General features: G+C 30.6%; 1 protein-coding gene across 1 annotated transcript in view; it reads left to right on the top strand.

Moving 5' to 3' along the window:
• The first annotated feature begins 2,715 nt into the window (after positions 1–2,715).
• The window catches only part of LOC127734685 (uncharacterized), a 70,781-nt gene continuing 53,571 nt past the window's right edge, over positions 2,716–19,925 (top strand). Inside the window, exons 1-2 of the mRNA XM_052244680.1 lie at positions 2,716–2,905; positions 4,748–4,827. Coding sequence (XP_052100640.1) covers positions 2,874–2,905; positions 4,748–4,827 — 112 coding nt within the window. The 5' untranslated portion in view covers positions 2,716–2,873. The remainder of the gene's footprint in view (positions 2,906–4,747; positions 4,828–19,925) is intronic.

Raw genomic sequence — 19,925 nt, 5'->3', positions numbered from 1 at the left:
TGAATAATGTCTGAAACAAAATTTAGAAAATTTATTTCTTTCATTCTTCAGTATGTTACTGATAGATGGACTGTCTTGGATTAAATTTGTTGACATAATACAGTTGTAAACATGCATGGATTGTTATGAAACTTGGACAGAAGCTAATCTACAAGATCAATAAATAGGATCCAAAGAAAAAATTTTGATTTTATTTTTAATTCTGTATTTCATTGATAAATTGACATTTACAGTCAACATTAATCTTTAACACTGACAGCAGCAATCGCAGGCGCGTCACAGGGTTCCACGGAAACCTTTACGAATTTTTCATTTCTTTAGTTTATCTATATTTCGATTCGATCTAAAGTTAAATCAGTTATAAAGATCGGCGTCTTTTTGAAAATACAGATGAAAATGTTGCTTCCCTGTAAATATGCTGACTTTAATACATCTTGCAAATGACCCTATCAGTTTATATAGACATTTAAAACATTTTTAGTTGAAAATTCACATTAATACAGATCAGAGCTATAAGGCATTGTGAAAGTTTAAACTTTAAAGATCTTAATCTTTTTGAATAACTGTTTAAAAACACCTTACAACCAATATCAGTATGAACAAACCCTACCCGAACCTCGACTGATAGCATTATCAGCAAAGATAAAAATTTCACCTGAGCCGCCATACCCAACAACCAAGGAAATGACTATTAATCTGAGAACATTTGTTGAATTTATTCTACTTTTCTATTTGAATTTGAAATTTTCTGGTAAGTTTTATAAACAATCACTTTTGGATCCTTTTTTTTATAAATTATTGTCGCCAAGGGAGTTCTGTAATGATGTTTCTATGTGTGTTTAGTATCAGAACAAGCTGTTTCCGGTTTCGAGAAAAACAATATGATTGGGTATAACACGACTTTTGTTTTTAAATTTGATAGCTATTTGTTCAAATTATTTGAAATAAAGTTAAAAATGATGCTCCTTTTACATTCAATAACTGTTCCTATTTGTTTTTAATCACTGATAATATGTTTTGCAATTGCTGTCTACCATTAGTAGCCGAATAGTAAAAACCCAAGACGTTTCCCAATATCATAATATATTTTCATAAGATATATTCATACAACAATATATTTCTACATATTAAGCATTTGTAATGAGGTTATTCATAACTAATTATAATTTATTATATAATTACAATAAACACACTATGCTATAATTTATCTAATATTAGTCATGTTGATATCTATTCCTGTATAAATACAAGACATTGACAACAGAGCTATTTCTTTATCATCATGGATTTCGCCATTTTAAAAATAACTTTACCCGCCTTTATGTATTAGCTATTATTTTGAGTCCAAGTGGTAGATCTTTTTTTTTAACGTTTAACAATTAATTTGAAAAAAAAATAAAAAGTACAGAAACATTAATAGAGAGCAAAATTTTACTTTTTTTTTTTTCTGCGCTGGAAAAAGTGGGAAAAGACGTTCAAATAATTTTTCTTCAGTATTATATAATATTCAAAAAGCATATCAGATAATTATCACATGCATTAGCACAACTAGTGTGTACTTTTGCAGTGGATACTGGAGAAATTTAAAAGCAAACACTAAATGTTCAAATGAAAATTCAAATCGATATTATACAAATATAGCCTTTGTATGAGGTCGATACGAGGATATACCGACATGAAAGCAGTATATTGAATGAGGACGATCTATAAGGCATTTTCTTTTTATAAAAAGAATATCTCGTTGATGAATACCATAAGATGTATTATGTATTGTTTCAAATTGTCTAATTGCAATTATTTAACACATCTACATAGTTTTAGAAAATGCTAGTGAAAAGATGGCACTGCCAACTGATTCTCCCCGAAATGCACATTTAATGAGAGAGAGAGAGAGAGAAAAAAAGTAAAAAGATGGCACTGCCTACTGAAGTTCCCCGAAATGAACATTTAATGAGAAACACATTTCTATTGTGTCAAAACACTAGTATGCTTGAAAAGTGGGGAGAATAAACATGCACCATTATTGCCAATTTTCCACCTGTATGTTGCAACTTTATTTTGCTTTGTAATAATTTGCATATAAGACCTCTTGAAACCATCAATGATAATGTGATTTGTAAAGATATGCTTTACTTTCAATGGATGTTGCTGTTTGGATAAGAACATTTTTTCCATTGATTGCTTATATGAATACAAAAAATCGTTTTAAAGCATTCCTAATTGAATTTTATATACAGTATTAACGTTGTCAGAACCCTAAAATACACATTAAAGTTGTAATCATACGTTCGTTTAATTATACATTGCATGCTTTCTTCTTGCCATTTGTATATGTTTGTTATATACTATGTTTTGTTTCTATTGTCACAAATCATATCAGTTGGTTTATATGACAATGAAGTTTTGAATTGGATTGTTATGCAGCGAATCTAAGCGGAAATCCAATGACATTATAATATCCTGTCCATGAAAAAAATGCAGAAGGAAACTAGCACTTTTTTATTACACATTTTTTTCATAATGTTTGCCTTTGTTCAGTGTCCCTGTGTTCTGCAGTCCTTAAACTTCGATGTTTTTGCTAAATTTAAAAATCAAAAACAACAGCATCAGTAATTGTGAATAATGGAAAGTATTCTGCACCGCAAGCAACATAATCACATGTAATCAAAAATCTATTACATTTAGATGGCAGATGTTTCATACCGGCAGCCTATCATGGCGACTGGTATTCTCAAGAGAGTGGTGCAGATGTCAGAACAAACATAGACGTCAATTTATGGAGCAGAATCTCAACACCACAAGAACGACTAGAATGTATTGATATATACCAACATAAGCAAGAAATCTCACTCATCAAACAACTAAATAGTTCTATGGTCAACAGTACTATGTTAATGTCGGTTGCGTAAGTAAACAGTTGAATAGTAGAATGGTCATCAATACAATGTCATTGTAATGAATGATAATAATGTCATTGTAATGAATAATAGCAATGTCATTGTAATGAATAATAGTAATGTCATTGTAATGAATGATAATAATGTCATTGTAATGGATGATAATAATGTCATTGTAATAAATGATAATAATGTCATTGTAATAAATGATAATAATGTCATTGTAATGAATGATAATAATGTCATTGTAATGGATGATAATAATGTCATTGTAATAAATGATAATAATGTCATTGTAATGGATGATAATAATGTCATTGTAATGGATGATAATAATGTTATTGTAATGAATGATAATAATGTCATTGTAATGAATGATAATAATGTCATTGTAATAAATGATAATAATGTCATTGTAATGAATGATAATAATGTCATTGTTATGAATGATGATAATGTCATACTAATGAATGATAATTATTTTATTGTTTTGAATGATAATGTAATATATGTTGCACAAAAAAAGTTAATTATCTAATAGTTCAAATGCCAATTGAATACTAGTAGTGTTTTGGCATAAGTAGATAATCGAAGAATACACCAATGCACACTGGTTTATGATCGACAATATCATATCTATAATTGGATAGTCCTAGTTTTAACAGTAATTTGTAAATGTTTACAGAATGAGTTTATTTGTTGTTGTTTGTTTGTTGATATGTAACGCCACTTTTAGTTTCATTGGTTTTATCATGGTGGCCAGTTTCATTGGTTGTAGAATCCGGAGTACCTGGAGAGATGCTCGTCAATTAAGATCGGGAGTTGAAAACACTTCGACAAGAATGGGGTTCGAACGAACGTTTTCAAATTTGACAGGCTAATTTGAAGTCGAAGATGAACTACTAGTTTCAAGGTTGAACTTTCCAAAACTGATCTAAGGTAGAACTAACTAAATCTGTTATATGTTAGAACTTCAAGGATATGTTCTACGATAGAACTATCCAAGCTGTTCTATTGCAACTGTCAGAATCTGTTCAGTGGTAAAACTATTCTATGATAGAACTCTCAAAAACTGAAACTGTTTATGGCGTGTTTACACTTAATCCGTTGGATATGGACTAATTGATACTTTAGTCTGAATATTAGTTGTAATAGGCTTTGAACCAGCTTTCAGTTTCAGTAACTGTGATTACTTTTTTTTTCGGTGCTTTGTGTTATTGTTTTTATGTTAGTTTTTTGTTTGTGCTTTGTACCGATCTATTGAATTAAGCCTTAGTGCAACTGATTTTTACAGTTTGTTCTTATGCTGTGCTGTTACACCACTGTCCCACAAACATGTTTAATCTTATTTTATTCTTTATGTGCCTGTTCCAAGTCAAGAGCTTGTGACTCAGTGGTTGTCGCTGGTTCATGTCTGTCATATCTGTTTTTCGTAAATTGTATTGTTATAAATTAGGCCGTTAGTTTTCTCGTTTGAATTATTTCACATTTTTTTTATGTCGGGTCCTTTAATAGCTGACTATACGGTATGGGTTTTCTCAATGTTGAAGGCTGTACTGTGGCCAATTGCTTACATCCACTTTTTTAAACTCTAGTGGATAGTTGTCTCAGTTGCAATCATATAACATCTCCTTTTTTTATAATGCAGAGCATCCAACATCTGTCAGAAACTGTTTTAAAATAGTTAAGAGAACTGTCAGATGTTAAGAGAGGATAGAATTGTTCTCAACTGTAATAACACTCTTCGTTTTGATATGAACAAGAAAACATAACTATATTGAATGACATTTGTTTTATGAACTCCGTAGTAATGTGAAAATGACGTGTTTTTTTTTATTTTTGAATTTCAGAGGAGACACAAACAGAAATAGATGTTTTTTCTGTGTAGATGTGTTATTCCGGACAGTTAACATCATACAGTACAGACGACGTGAGTAATCATTTATCAAATTCTTTCTGTGCGTATGAATAGTGAGAGCGATGCAGAGGTATGCATTTGTAACACGGGTAGCTATCCAAAAAGATATACGGCTTTCTGAAACGAAAGCATTCATCCTATAATAGCAACTTCTTATCGTAATTTGACAAGTTCTAAGTCATTTAACAGTTATAGCCATATCTGACAATTTACTGAAAGGAGAGACACCGATAACCATAGACAATGTTACTGACTTTGGCCATGCGTACTAATAAAGCCATTTTTATGAATACCTATTCCTCCAGGTTGCCTTGACAAGCCAATAGTACAAACATTACAAAGCAATGCATTTAATTTAATTGTATAAGTATTTGAGACGGAATCAACATGGCGACACGTAAAATACATTTCTTTTATATTACCGCACCTTAAAAAATACGCAATACCTCAGAAACGATTTCCTGCAACATCATCTTATTAAGTAAAATAATGCAGTAGAGCTCAATTATATCACTGTAACTAAATTGCTAACATAAAGTCTTTTTGCATATAAAACTTTAAATATCATATCATTATCAACACACCACAAAAATACACGATTCAACAATCATTACAAGGGATTGCCTAGTTTGAAATACTTGTTGTGTCGGAACTAAATGTCATCAAGTAAACATAAACTGTCACACACCGATGCTTATAGCACTGATAAACTTTTGTACGGGTTCGACCAATCTTGAAGAAAGTATGTTTTAAAGTCTTATACGCTACTGCAAACACGGAATATCAAACACGTGTGACATGTAATGTCACCAAAGAAAGGGAAAAATACACTCAGGGTTCACTCAGCATACTTACAACAGCTATTTTATCAGACGACATGAAATTTAAGTATTCTACGAAATTGCACATAAGCTCTAAGATCTGAAAGAAAAATCAAGAGGTCCGGGTACACAGTTATCGTCCTTTGATTTTCGTTGTCCACGAATATAGTCCCTAGTGTGGACAGTGTGTTACTTGTCGATTTTTTTTATACCCCTTCCGAATTTATTTCTCCATGTTTTATGACTCAAATAGTAAGTAGGGGGGTGAAATGACACTGTAAAAAAATTTGGGTCATGAATTTTAAAGTAAAGTAGTGATTTGGTCCAGCTGAAAAATGTTAAAAATTAGCACTTCGGAGGCTGTCAAAAGATTTGAAGACCCCCTCAGCATGAAATTGTCCATATTTTGAGTTAGAGCCGATGAAGTTTTCTATAATTTTGATATAATTTGTCCCAAAAGTAGTACAACACACTGTAAAAATATTATTGAGAAAGCGCAGGTGGGATTTTTTTAATTTTCATTTATTGTCTAAAAGAAATGCACTACGAAATAACTGTGTACTCGGACCTAAGAGGTGAAATCAGGAAATATAGAATCTGTACTTTGGCAACTTCCCTGAATGATTTGATGGTGTCAATTTATCAAATAGCATAAAACTAAAGGATTAAAACTTTTATTTGATAGAATTTCTGCAAAAATGACCAATTTTGGCATTTTATTGTCAAAATAAGCATTTCATAGCTTTTTCAATTTTGATGCATAAGTGGCATTCTGACTTTCTATCTGACAGGTTTTTATGTGTCAATATTTGTGTTTCTATGCTTCAACCCAGTTGTATTACTCATTTGTGAACTCTGAATCTACAGAAAAGAAGATTATCTCAGACAATATGTTCAAAATGTGTTGTATATATGGTCCTCGTCTAACGCCCTGTTTGGATCGAGTTAAATGTGAGGAGCTTGGAACATAAAAGTTGAAGTCCATTATAAAGACCTCACTAAATTTGTATAAAAAGCACTTAACAATGTCTTTTGTACCTGTTTTATGTCACATAATATCTTTCTTTTCTTCTGTAGGATAGCAAGTGGTTCAAATATAAGCCTGTTGAGACTAAAATTGCATGCATGTTTTTCACTAAAAAGTGAAAAATCTTTGTATCAGACCATACTGTTTGCAAAAAAAGTTGAATGCAAGAGTCTTTTTGTGCTCAGATTTATTGTATCATGTCACCTGAGTATAGAAATGATAGAAAAGACACAAAATTTTATTTCATATAGCTTCAATATGCATTTTTAAATGTAAATATGTGATACGGCCTAAATTGACCCTAAATTATTTTCAGTCTTACTTGGCCTAAGACCCTTTTAAACTAATGTGATATGTTATTTGTAAGTTTTCTTTCCATTTAAAGTACATTAAATACATATGTAAGGATTATTTATAACCAAAAAGCTTTACAAATTTAAAATTGCTGGAAAATATTACATCTTCATGTAAGGCCCCCCTTCATTGGAAAACCTCCATTTTTAGCCACAGGCTCATATAAATTTGACTTTTTAATAATTATGATAAGTCTGATAAATCAAATGAGTACTCTATTGCTTTTAATACATAATATATTATATATTAAGGCATTTCAAAAGTATTTTTTTGCAATATTTAAATTTTTTAAGCCCCAAATGTTGATAGTTGAAAATTTTCAATTTTAACATCTAAATTTAACACTCAAAGTTGAATATAGAAGTAGTCATATTGTCTATAATATATATCCTATTGCCATGAAACTTTGTAAGCAGTCTTATAATTTAATAAGCTTTGGTCATACCAAGTTTCATTAAGATTGGTCAACTTTTTCTACCCTATTAGGTCCGGGTACACAGTTATCGTCCTTTGATTTTCGTTGTCCACGAATATAGTCCCTAGTGTGGACAGTGTGTTACTTGTCGATTTTTTTTATACCCCTTCCGAATTTATTTCTCCATGTTTTATGACTCAAATAGTAAGTAGGGGGGTGAAATGACACTGTAAAAAAATTTGGGTCATGAATTTTAAAGTAAAGTAGTGATTTGGTCCAGCTGAAAAATGTTAAAAATTAGCACTTCGGAGGCTGTCAAAAGATTTGAAGACCCCCTCAGCATGAAATTGTCCATATTTTGAGTTAGAGCCGATGAAGTTTTCTATAATTTTGATATAATTTGTCCCAAAAGTAGTACAACACACTGTAAAAATATTATTGAGAAAGCGCAGGTGGGATTTTTTTAATTTTCATTTATTGTCTAAAAGAAATGCACTACGAAATAACTGTGTACTCGGACCTAAGAGGTGAAATCAGGAAATATAGAATCTGTACTTTGGCAACTTCCCTGAATGATTTGATGGTGTCAATTTATCAAATAGCATAAAACTAAAGGATTAAAACTTTTATTTGATAGAATTTCTGCAAAAATGACCAATTTTGGCATTTTATTGTCAAAATAAGCATTTCATAGCTTTTTCAATTTTGATGCATAAGTGGCATTCTGACTTTCTATCTGACAGGTTTTTATGTGTCAATATTTGTGTTTCTATGCTTCAACCCAGTTGTATTACTCATTTGTGAACTCTGAATCTACAGAAAAGAAGATTATCTCAGACAATATGTTCAAAATGTGTTGTATATATGGTCCTCGTCTAACGCCCTGTTTGGATCGAGTTAAATGTGAGGAGCTTGGAACATAAAAGTTGAAGTCCATTATAAAGACCTCACTAAATTTGTATAAAAAGCACTTAACAATGTCTTTTGTACCTGTTTTATGTCACATAATATCTTTCTTTTCTTCTGTAGGATAGCAAGTGGTTCAAATATAAGCCTGTTGAGACTAAAATTGCATGCATGTTTTTCACTAAAAAGTGAAAAATCTTTGTATCAGACCATACTGTTTGCAAAAAAAGTTGAATGCAAGAGTCTTTTTGTGCTCAGATTTATTGTATCATGTCACCTGAGTATAGAAATGATAGAAAAGACACAAAATTTTATTTCATATAGCTTCAATATGCATTTTTAAATGTAAATATGTGATACGGCCTAAATTGACCCTAAATTATTTTCAGTCTTACTTGGCCTAAGACCCTTTTAAACTAATGTGATATGTTATTTGTAAGTTTTCTTTCCATTTAAAGTACATTAAATACATATGTAAGGATTATTTATAACCAAAAAGCTTTACAAATTTAAAATTGCTGGAAAATATTACATCTTCATGTAAGGCCCCCCTTCATTGGAAAACCTCCATTTTTAGCCACAGGCTCATATAAATTTGACTTTTTAATAATTATGATAAGTCTGATAAATCAAATGAGTACTCTATTGCTTTTAATACATAATATATTATATATTAAGGCATTTCAAAAGTATTTTTTTGCAATATTTAAATTTTTTAAGCCCCAAATGTTGATAGTTGAAAATTTTCAATTTTAACATCTAAATTTAACACTCAAAGTTGAATATAGAAGTAGTCATATTGTCTATAATATATATCCTATTGCCATGAAACTTTGTAAGCAGTCTTATAATTTAATAAGCTTTGGTCATACCAAGTTTCATTAAGATTGGTCAACTTTTTCTACCCTATTAGGTCCGGGTACACAGTTATCGTCCTTTGATTTTCGTTGTCCACGAATATAGTCCCTAGTGTGGACAGTGTGTTACTTGTCGATTTTTTTTATACCCCTTCCGAATTTATTTCTCCATGTTTTATGACTCAAATAGTAAGTAGGGGGGTGAAATGACACTGTAAAAAAATTTGGGTCATGAATTTTAAAGTAAAGTAGTGATTTGGTCCAGCTGAAAAATGTTAAAAATTAGCACTTCGGAGGCTGTCAAAAGATTTGAAGACCCCCTCAGCATGAAATTGTCCATATTTTGAGTTAGAGCCGATGAAGTTTTCTATAATTTTGATATAATTTGTCCCAAAAGTAGTACAACACACTGTAAAAATATTATTGAGAAAGCGCAGGTGGGATTTTTTTAATTTTCATTTATTGTCTAAAAGAAATGCACTACGAAATAACTGTGTACTCGGACCTAAGAGGTGAAATCAGGAAATATAGAATCTGTACTTTGGCAACTTCCCTGAATGATTTGATGGTGTCAATTTATCAAATAGCATAAAACTAAAGGATTAAAACTTTTATTTGATAGAATTTCTGCAAAAATGACCAATTTTGGCATTTTATTGTCAAAATAAGCATTTCATAGCTTTTTCAATTTTGATGCATAAGTGGCATTCTGACTTTCTATCTGACAGGTTTTTATGTGTCAATATTTGTGTTTCTATGCTTCAACCCAGTTGTATTACTCATTTGTGAACTCTGAATCTACAGAAAAGAAGATTATCTCAGACAATATGTTCAAAATGTGTTGTATATATGGTCCTCGTCTAACGCCCTGTTTGGATCGAGTTAAATGTGAGGAGCTTGGAACATAAAAGTTGAAGTCCATTATAAAGACCTCACTAAATTTGTATAAAAAGCACTTAACAATGTCTTTTGTACCTGTTTTATGTCACATAATATCTTTCTTTTCTTCTGTAGGATAGCAAGTGGTTCAAATATAAGCCTGTTGAGACTAAAATTGCATGCATGTTTTTCACTAAAAAGTGAAAAATCTTTGTATCAGACCATACTGTTTGCAAAAAAAGTTGAATGCAAGAGTCTTTTTGTGCTCAGATTTATTGTATCATGTCACCTGAGTATAGAAATGATAGAAAAGACACAAAATTTTATTTCATATAGCTTCAATATGCATTTTTAAATGTAAATATGTGATACGGCCTAAATTGACCCTAAATTATTTTCAGTCTTACTTGGCCTAAGACCCTTTTAAACTAATGTGATATGTTATTTGTAAGTTTTCTTTCCATTTAAAGTACATTAAATACATATGTAAGGATTATTTATAACCAAAAAGCTTTACAAATTTAAAATTGCTGGAAAATATTACATCTTCATGTAAGGCCCCCCTTCATTGGAAAACCTCCATTTTTAGCCACAGGCTCATATAAATTTGACTTTTTAATAATTATGATAAGTCTGATAAATCAAATGAGTACTCTATTGCTTTTAATACATAATATATTATATATTAAGGCATTTCAAAAGTATTTTTTTGCAATATTTAAATTTTTTAAGCCCCAAATGTTGATAGTTGAAAATTTTCAATTTTAACATCTAAATTTAACACTCAAAGTTGAATATAGAAGTAGTCATATTGTCTATAATATATATCCTATTGCCATGAAACTTTGTAAGCAGTCTTATAATTTAATAAGCTTTGGTCATACCAAGTTTCATTAAGATTGGTCAACTTTTTCTACCCTATTAGGTCCGGGTACACAGTTATCGTCCTTTGATTTTCGTTGTCCACGAATATAGTCCCTAGTGTGGACAGTGTGTTACTTGTCGATTTTTTTTATACCCCTTCCGAATTTATTTCTCCATGTTTTATGACTCAAATAGTAAGTAGGGGGGTGAAATGACACTGTAAAAAAATTTGGGTCATGAATTTTAAAGTAAAGTAGTGATTTGGTCCAGCTGAAAAATGTTAAAAATTAGCACTTCGGAGGCTGTCAAAAGATTTGAAGACCCCCTCAGCATGAAATTGTCCATATTTTGAGTTAGAGCCGATGAAGTTTTCTATAATTTTGATATAATTTGTCCCAAAAGTAGTACAACACACTGTAAAAATATTATTGAGAAAGCGCAGGTGGGATTTTTTTAATTTTCATTTATTGTCTAAAAGAAATGCACTACGAAATAACTGTGTACTCGGACCTAAGAGGTGAAATCAGGAAATATAGAATCTGTACTTTGGCAACTTCCCTGAATGATTTGATGGTGTCAATTTATCAAATAGCATAAAACTAAAGGATTAAAACTTTTATTTGATAGAATTTCTGCAAAAATGACCAATTTTGGCATTTTATTGTCAAAATAAGCATTTCATAGCTTTTTCAATTTTGATGCATAAGTGGCATTCTGACTTTCTATCTGACAGGTTTTTATGTGTCAATATTTGTGTTTCTATGCTTCAACCCAGTTGTATTACTCATTTGTGAACTCTGAATCTACAGAAAAGAAGATTATCTCAGACAATATGTTCAAAATGTGTTGTATATATGGTCCTCGTCTAACGCCCTGTTTGGATCGAGTTAAATGTGAGGAGCTTGGAACATAAAAGTTGAAGTCCATTATAAAGACCTCACTAAATTTGTATAAAAAGCACTTAACAATGTCTTTTGTACCTGTTTTATGTCACATAATATCTTTCTTTTCTTCTGTAGGATAGCAAGTGGTTCAAATATAAGCCTGTTGAGACTAAAATTGCATGCATGTTTTTCACTAAAAAGTGAAAAATCTTTGTATCAGACCATACTGTTTGCAAAAAAAGTTGAATGCAAGAGTCTTTTTGTGCTCAGATTTATTGTATCATGTCACCTGAGTATAGAAATGATAGAAAAGACACAAAATTTTATTTCATATAGCTTCAATATGCATTTTTAAATGTAAATATGTGATACGGCCTAAATTGACCCTAAATTATTTTCAGTCTTACTTGGCCTAAGACCCTTTTAAACTAATGTGATATGTTATTTGTAAGTTTTCTTTCCATTTAAAGTACATTAAATACATATGTAAGGATTATTTATAACCAAAAAGCTTTACAAATTTAAAATTGCTGGAAAATATTACATCTTCATGTAAGGCCCCCCTTCATTGGAAAACCTCCATTTTTAGCCACAGGCTCATATAAATTTGACTTTTTAATAATTATGATAAGTCTGATAAATCAAATGAGTACTCTATTGCTTTTAATACATAATATATTATATATTAAGGCATTTCAAAAGTATTTTTTTGCAATATTTAAATTTTTTAAGCCCCAAATGTTGATAGTTGAAAATTTTCAATTTTAACATCTAAATTTAACACTCAAAGTTGAATATAGAAGTAGTCATATTGTCTATAATATATATCCTATTGCCATGAAACTTTGTAAGCAGTCTTATAATTTAATAAGCTTTGGTCATACCAAGTTTCATTAAGATTGGTCAACTTTTTCTACCCTATTAGGTCCGGGTACACAGTTATCGTCCTTTGATTTTCGTTGTCCACGAATATAGTCCCTAGTGTGGACAGTGTGTTACTTGTCGATTTTTTTTATACCCCTTCCGAATTTATTTCTCCATGTTTTATGACTCAAATAGTAAGTAGGGGGGTGAAATGACACTGTAAAAAAATTTGGGTCATGAATTTTAAAGTAAAGTAGTGATTTGGTCCAGCTGAAAAATGTTAAAAATTAGCACTTCGGAGGCTGTCAAAAGATTTGAAGACCCCCTCAGCATGAAATTGTCCATATTTTGAGTTAGAGCCGATGAAGTTTTCTATAATTTTGATATAATTTGTCCCAAAAGTAGTACAACACACTGTAAAAATATTATTGAGAAAGCGCAGGTGGGATTTTTTTAATTTTCATTTATTGTCTAAAAGAAATGCACTACGAAATAACTGTGTACTCGGACCTAAGAGGTGAAATCAGGAAATATAGAATCTGTACTTTGGCAACTTCCCTGAATGATTTGATGGTGTCAATTTATCAAATAGCATAAAACTAAAGGATTAAAACTTTTATTTGATAGAATTTCTGCAAAAATGACCAATTTTGGCATTTTATTGTCAAAATAAGCATTTCATAGCTTTTTCAATTTTGATGCATAAGTGGCATTCTGACTTTCTATCTGACAGGTTTTTATGTGTCAATATTTGTGTTTCTATGCTTCAACCCAGTTGTATTACTCATTTGTGAACTCTGAATCTACAGAAAAGAAGATTATCTCAGACAATATGTTCAAAATGTGTTGTATATATGGTCCTCGTCTAACGCCCTGTTTGGATCGAGTTAAATGTGAGGAGCTTGGAACATAAAAGTTGAAGTCCATTATAAAGACCTCACTAAATTTGTATAAAAAGCACTTAACAATGTCTTTTGTACCTGTTTTATGTCACATAATATCTTTCTTTTCTTCTGTAGGATAGCAAGTGGTTCAAATATAAGCCTGTTGAGACTAAAATTGCATGCATGTTTTTCACTAAAAAGTGAAAAATCTTTGTATCAGACCATACTGTTTGCAAAAAAAGTTGAATGCAAGAGTCTTTTTGTGCTCAGATTTATTGTATCATGTCACCTGAGTATAGAAATGATAGAAAAGACACAAAATTTTATTTCATATAGCTTCAATATGCATTTTTAAATGTAAATATGTGATACAGCCTAAATTGACCCTAAATTATTTTCAGTCTTACTTGGCCTAAGACCCTTTTAAACTAATGTGATATGTTATTTGTAAGTTTTCTTTCCATTTAAAGTACATTAAATACATATGTAAGGATTATTTATAACCAAAAAGCTTTACAAATTTAAAATTGCTGGAAAATATTACATCTTCATGTAAGGCCCCCCTTCATTGGAAAACCTCCATTTTTAGCCACAGGCTCATATAAATTTGACTTTTTAATAATTATGATAAGTCTGATAAATCAAATGAGTACTCTATTGCTTTTAATACATAATATATTATATATTAAGGCATTTCAAAAGTATTTTTTTGCAATATTTAAATTTTTTAAGCCCCAAATGTTGATAGTTGAAAATTTTCAATTTTAACATCTAAATTTAACACTCAAAGTTGAATATAGAAGTAGTCATATTGTCTATAATATATATCCTATTGCCATGAAACTTTTTAAGCAGTCTTATAATTTAATAAGCTTTGGTCATACCAAGTTTCATTAAGATTGGTCAACTTTTTCTACCCTATTAGGTCCGGGTACACAGTTATCGTCCTTTGATTTTCGTTGTCCACGAATATAGTCCCTAGTGTGGACAGTGTGTTACTTGTCGATTTTTTTTATACCCCTTCCGAATTTATTTCTCCATGTTTTATGACTCAAATAGTAAGTAGGGGGGTGAAATGACACTGTAAAAAAATTTGGGTCATGAATTTTAAAGTAAAGTAGTGATTTGGTCCAGCTGAAAAATGTTAAAAATTAGCACTTCGGAGGCTGTCAAAAGATTTGAAGACCCCCTCAGCATGAAATTGTCCATATTTTGAGTTAGAGCCGATGAAGTTTTCTATAATTTTGATATAATTTGTCCCAAAAGTAGTACAACACACTGTAAAAATATTATTGAGAAAGCGCAGGTGGGATTTTTTTAATTTTCATTTATTGTCTAAAAGAAATGCACTACGAAATAACTGTGTACTCGGACCTAAGAGGTGAAATCAGGAAATATAGAATCTGTACTTTGGCAACTTCCCTGAATGATTTGATGGTGTCAATTTATCAAATAGCATAAAACTAAAGGATTAAAACTTTTATTTGATAGAATTTCTGCAAAAATGACCAATTTTGGCATTTTATTGTCAAAATAAGCATTTCATAGCTTTTTCAATTTTGATGCATAAGTGGCATTCTGACTTTCTATCTGACAGGTTTTTATGTGTCAATATTTGTGTTTCTATGCTTCAATCCAGTTGTATTACTCATTTGTGAACTCTGAATCTACAGAAAAGAAGATTATCTCAGACAATATGTTCAAAATGTGTTGTATATATGGTCCTCGTCTAACGCCCTGTTTGGATCGAGTTAAATGTGAGGAGCTTGGAACATAAAAGTTGAAGTCCATTATAAAGACCTCACTAAATTTGTATAAAAAGCACTTAACAATGTCTTTTGTACCTGTTTTATGTCACATAATATCTTTCTTTTCTTCTGTAGGATAGCAAGTGGTTCAAATATAAGCCTGTTGAGACTAAAATTGCATGCATGTTTTTCACTAAAAAGTGAAAAATCTTTGTATCAGACCATACTGTTTGCAAAAAAAGTTGAATGCAAGAGTCTTTTTGTGCTCAGATTTATTGTATCATGTCACCTGAGTATAGAAATGATAGAAAAGACACAAAATTTTATTTCATATAGCTTCAATATGCATTTTTAAATGTAAATATGTGATACGGCCTAAATTGACCCTAAATTATTTTCAGTCTTACTTGGCCTAAGACCCTTTTAAACTAATGTGATATGTTATTTGTAAGTTTTCTTTCCATTTAAAGTACATTAAATACATATGTAAGGATTATTTATAACCAAAAAGCTTTACAAATTTAAAATTGCTGGAAAATATTACATCTTCATGTAAGGCCCCCCTTCATTGGAAAACCTCCATTTTTAGCCACAGGCTCATATAAATTTGACTTTTTAATAATTATGATAAGTCTGATAAATCAAATGAGTACTCTATTGCTTTTAATACATAATATATTATATATTAAGGCATTTCAAAAGTATTTTTTTGCAATATTTAAATTTTTTAAGCCCCAAATGTTGATAGTTGAAAATTTTCAATTTTAACATCTAAATTTAACACTCAAAGTTGAATATAGAAGTAGTCATATTGTCTATAATATATATCCTATTGCCATGAAACTTTGTAAGCAGTCTTATAATTTAATAAGCTTTGGTCATACCAAGTTTCATTAAGATTGGTCAACTTTTTCTACCCTATTAGGTCCGGGTACACAGTTATCGTCCTTTGATTTTCGTTGTCCACGAATATAGTCCCTAGTGTGGACAGTGTGTTACTTGTCGATTTTTTTTATACCCCTTCCGAATTTATTTCTCCATGTTTTATGACTCAAATAGTAAGTAGGGGGGTGAAATGACACTGTAAAAAAATTTGGGTCATGAATTTTAAAGTAAAGTAGTGATTTGGTCCAGCTGAAAAATGTTAAAAATTAGCACTTCGGAGGCTGTCAAAAGATTTGAAGACCCCCTCAGCATGAAATTGTCCATATTTTGAGTTAGAGCCGATGAAGTTTTCTATAATTTTGATATAATTTGTCCCAAAAGTAGTACAACACACTGTAAAAATATTATTGAGAAAGCGCAGGTGGGATTTTTTTAATTTTCATTTATTGTCTAAAAGAAATGCACTACGAAATAACTGTGTACTCGGACCTAAGAGGTGAAATCAGGAAATATAGAATCTGTACTTTGGCAACTTCCCTGAATGATTTGATGGTGTCAATTTATCAAATAGCATAAAACTAAAGGATTAAAACTTTTATTTGATAGAATTTCTGCAAAAATGACCAATTTTGGCATTTTATTGTCAAAATAAGCATTTCATAGCTTTTTCAATTTTGATGCATAAGTGGCATTCTGACTTTCTATCTGACAGGTTTTTTATGTGTCAATATTTGTGTTTCTATGCTTCAATCCAGTTGTATTACTCATTTGTGAACTCTGAATCTACAGAAAAGAAGATTATCTCAGACAATATGTTCAAAATGTGTTGTATATATGGTCCTCGTCTAACGCCCTGTTTGGATCGAGTTAAATGTGAGGAGCTTGGAACATAAAAGTTGAAGTCCATTATAAAGACCTCACTAAATTTGTATAAAAAGCACTTAACAATGTCTTTTGTACCTGTTTTATGTCACATAATATCTTTCTTTTCTTCTGTAGGATAGCAAGTGGTTCAAATATAAGCCTGTTGAGACTAAAATTGCATGCATGTTTTTCACTAAAAAGTGAAAAATCTTTGTATCAGACCATACTGTTTGCAAAAAAAGTTGAATGCAAGAGTCTTTTTGTGCTCAGATTTATTGTATCATGTCACCTGAGTATAGAAATGATAGAAAAGACACAAAATTTTATTTCATATAGCTTCAATATGCATTTTTAAATGTAAATATGTGATACGGCCTAAATTGACCCTAAATTATTTTCAGTCTTACTTGGCCTAAGACCCTTTTAAACTAATGTGATATGTTATTTGTAAGTTTTCTTTCCATTTAAAGTACATTAAATACATATGTAAGGATTATTTATAACCAAAAAGCTTTACAAATTTAAAATTGCTGGAAAATATTACATCTTCATGTAAGGCCCCCCTTCATTGGAAAACCTCCATTTTTAGCCACAGGCTCATATAAATTTGACTTTTTAATAATTATGATAAGTCTGATAAATCAAATGAGTACTCTATTGCTTTTAATACATAATATATTATATATTAAGGCATTTCAAAAGTATTTTTTTGCAATATTTAAATTTTTTAAGCCCCAAATGTTGATAGTTGAAAATTTTCAATTTTAACATCTAAATTTAACACTCAAAGTTGAATATAGAAGTAGTCATATTGTCTATAATATATATCCTATTGCCATGAAACTTTGTAAGCAGTCTTATAATTTAATAAGCTTTGGTCATACCAAGTTTCATTAAGATTGGTCAACTTTTTCTACCCTATTAGGTCCGGGTACACAGTTATCGTCCTTTGATTTTCGTTGTCCACGAATATAGTCCCTAGTGTGGACAGTGTGTTACTTGTCGATTTTTTTTATACCCCTTCCGAATTTATTTCTCCATGTTTTATGACTCAAATAGTAAGTAGGGGGGTGAAATGACACTGTAAAAAAATTTGGGTCATGAATTTTAAAGTAAAGTAGTGATTTGGTCCAGCTGAAAAATGTTAAAAATTAGCACTTCGGAGGCTGTCAAAAGATTTGAAGACCCCCTCAGCATGAAATTGTCCATATTTTGAGTTAGAGCCGATGAAGTTTTCTATAATTTTGATATAATTTGTCCCAAAAGTAGTACAACACACTGTAAAAATATTATTGAGAAAGCGCAGGTGGGATTTTTTTAATTTTCATTTATTGTCTAAAAGAAATGCACTACGAAATAACTGTGTACTCGGACCTAAGAGGTGAAATCAGGAAATATAGAATCTGTACTTTGGCAACTTCCCTGAATGATTTGATGGTGTCAATTTATCAAATAGCATAAAACTAAAGGATTAAAACTTTTATTTGATAGAATTTCTGCAAAAATGACCAATTTTGGCATTTTATTGTCAAAATAAGCATTTCATAGCTTTTTCAATTTTGATGCATAAGTGGCATTCTGACTTTCTATCTGACAGGTTTTTATGTGTCAATATTTGTGTTTCTATGCTTCAATCCAGTTGTATTACTCATTTGTGAACTCTGAATCTACAGAAAAGAAGATTATCTCAGACAATATGTTCAAAATGTGTTGTATATATGGTCCTCGTCTAACGCCCTGTTTGGATCGAGTTAAATGTGAGGAGCTTGGAACATAAAAGTTGAAGTCCATTATAAAGACCTCACTAAATTTGTATAAAAAGCACTTAACAATGTCTTTTGTACCTGTTTTATGTCACATAATATCTTTCTTTTCTTCTGTAGGATAGCAAGTGGTTCAAATATAAGCCTGTTGAGACTAAAATTGCATGCATGTTTTTCACTAAAAAGTGAAAAATCTTTGTATCAGACCATACTGTTTGCAAAAAAAGTTGAATGCAAGAGTCTTTTTGTGCTCAGATTTATTGTATCATGTCACCTGAGTATAGAAATGATAGAAAAGACACAAAATTTTATTTCATATAGCTTCAATATGCATTTTTAAATGTAAATATGTGATACGGCCTAAATTGACCCTAAATTATTTTCAGTCTTACTTGGCCTAAGACCCTTTTAAACTAATGTGATATGTTATTTGTAAGTTTTCTTTCCATTTAAAGTACATTAAATACATATGTAAGGATTATTTATAACCAAAAAGCTTTACAAATTTAAAATTGCTGGAAAATATTACATCTTCATGTAAGGCCCCCCTTCATTGGAAAACCTCCATTTTTAGCCACAGGCTCATATAAATTTGACTTTTTAATAATTATGATAAGTCTGATAAATCAAATGAGTACTCTATTGCTTTTAATACATAATATATTATATATTAAGGCATTTCAAAAGTATTTTTTTGCAATATTTAAATTTTTTAAGCCCCAAATGTTGATAGTTGAAAATTTTCAATTTTAACATCTAAATTTAACACTCAAAGTTGAATATAGAAGTAGTCATATTGTCTATAATATATATCCTATTGCCATGAAACTTTGTAAGCAGTCTTATAATTTAATAAGCTTTGGTCATACCAAGTTTCATTAAGATTGGTCAACTTTTTCTACCCTATTAGGTCCGGGTACACAGTTATCGTCCTTTGATTTTCGTTGTCCACGAATATAGTCCCTAGTGTGGACAGTGTGTTACTTGTCGATTTTTTTTATACCCCTTCCGAATTTATTTCTCCATGTTTTATGACTCAAATAGTAAGTAGGGGGGTGAAATGACACTGTAAAAAAATTTGGGTCATGAATTTTA

Source organism: Mytilus californianus, unplaced genomic scaffold (assembly GCF_021869535.1).
Source record: "Mytilus californianus isolate M0D057914Y unplaced genomic scaffold, xbMytCali1.0.p SCAF_3, whole genome shotgun sequence".
NCBI lineage: Eukaryota > Metazoa > Mollusca > Bivalvia > Mytilida > Mytilidae > Mytilus > Mytilus californianus.
The sequence above is the reverse complement of the archived record's forward strand: the minus strand, read 5'-3'. Positions and strand labels throughout refer to the sequence as shown.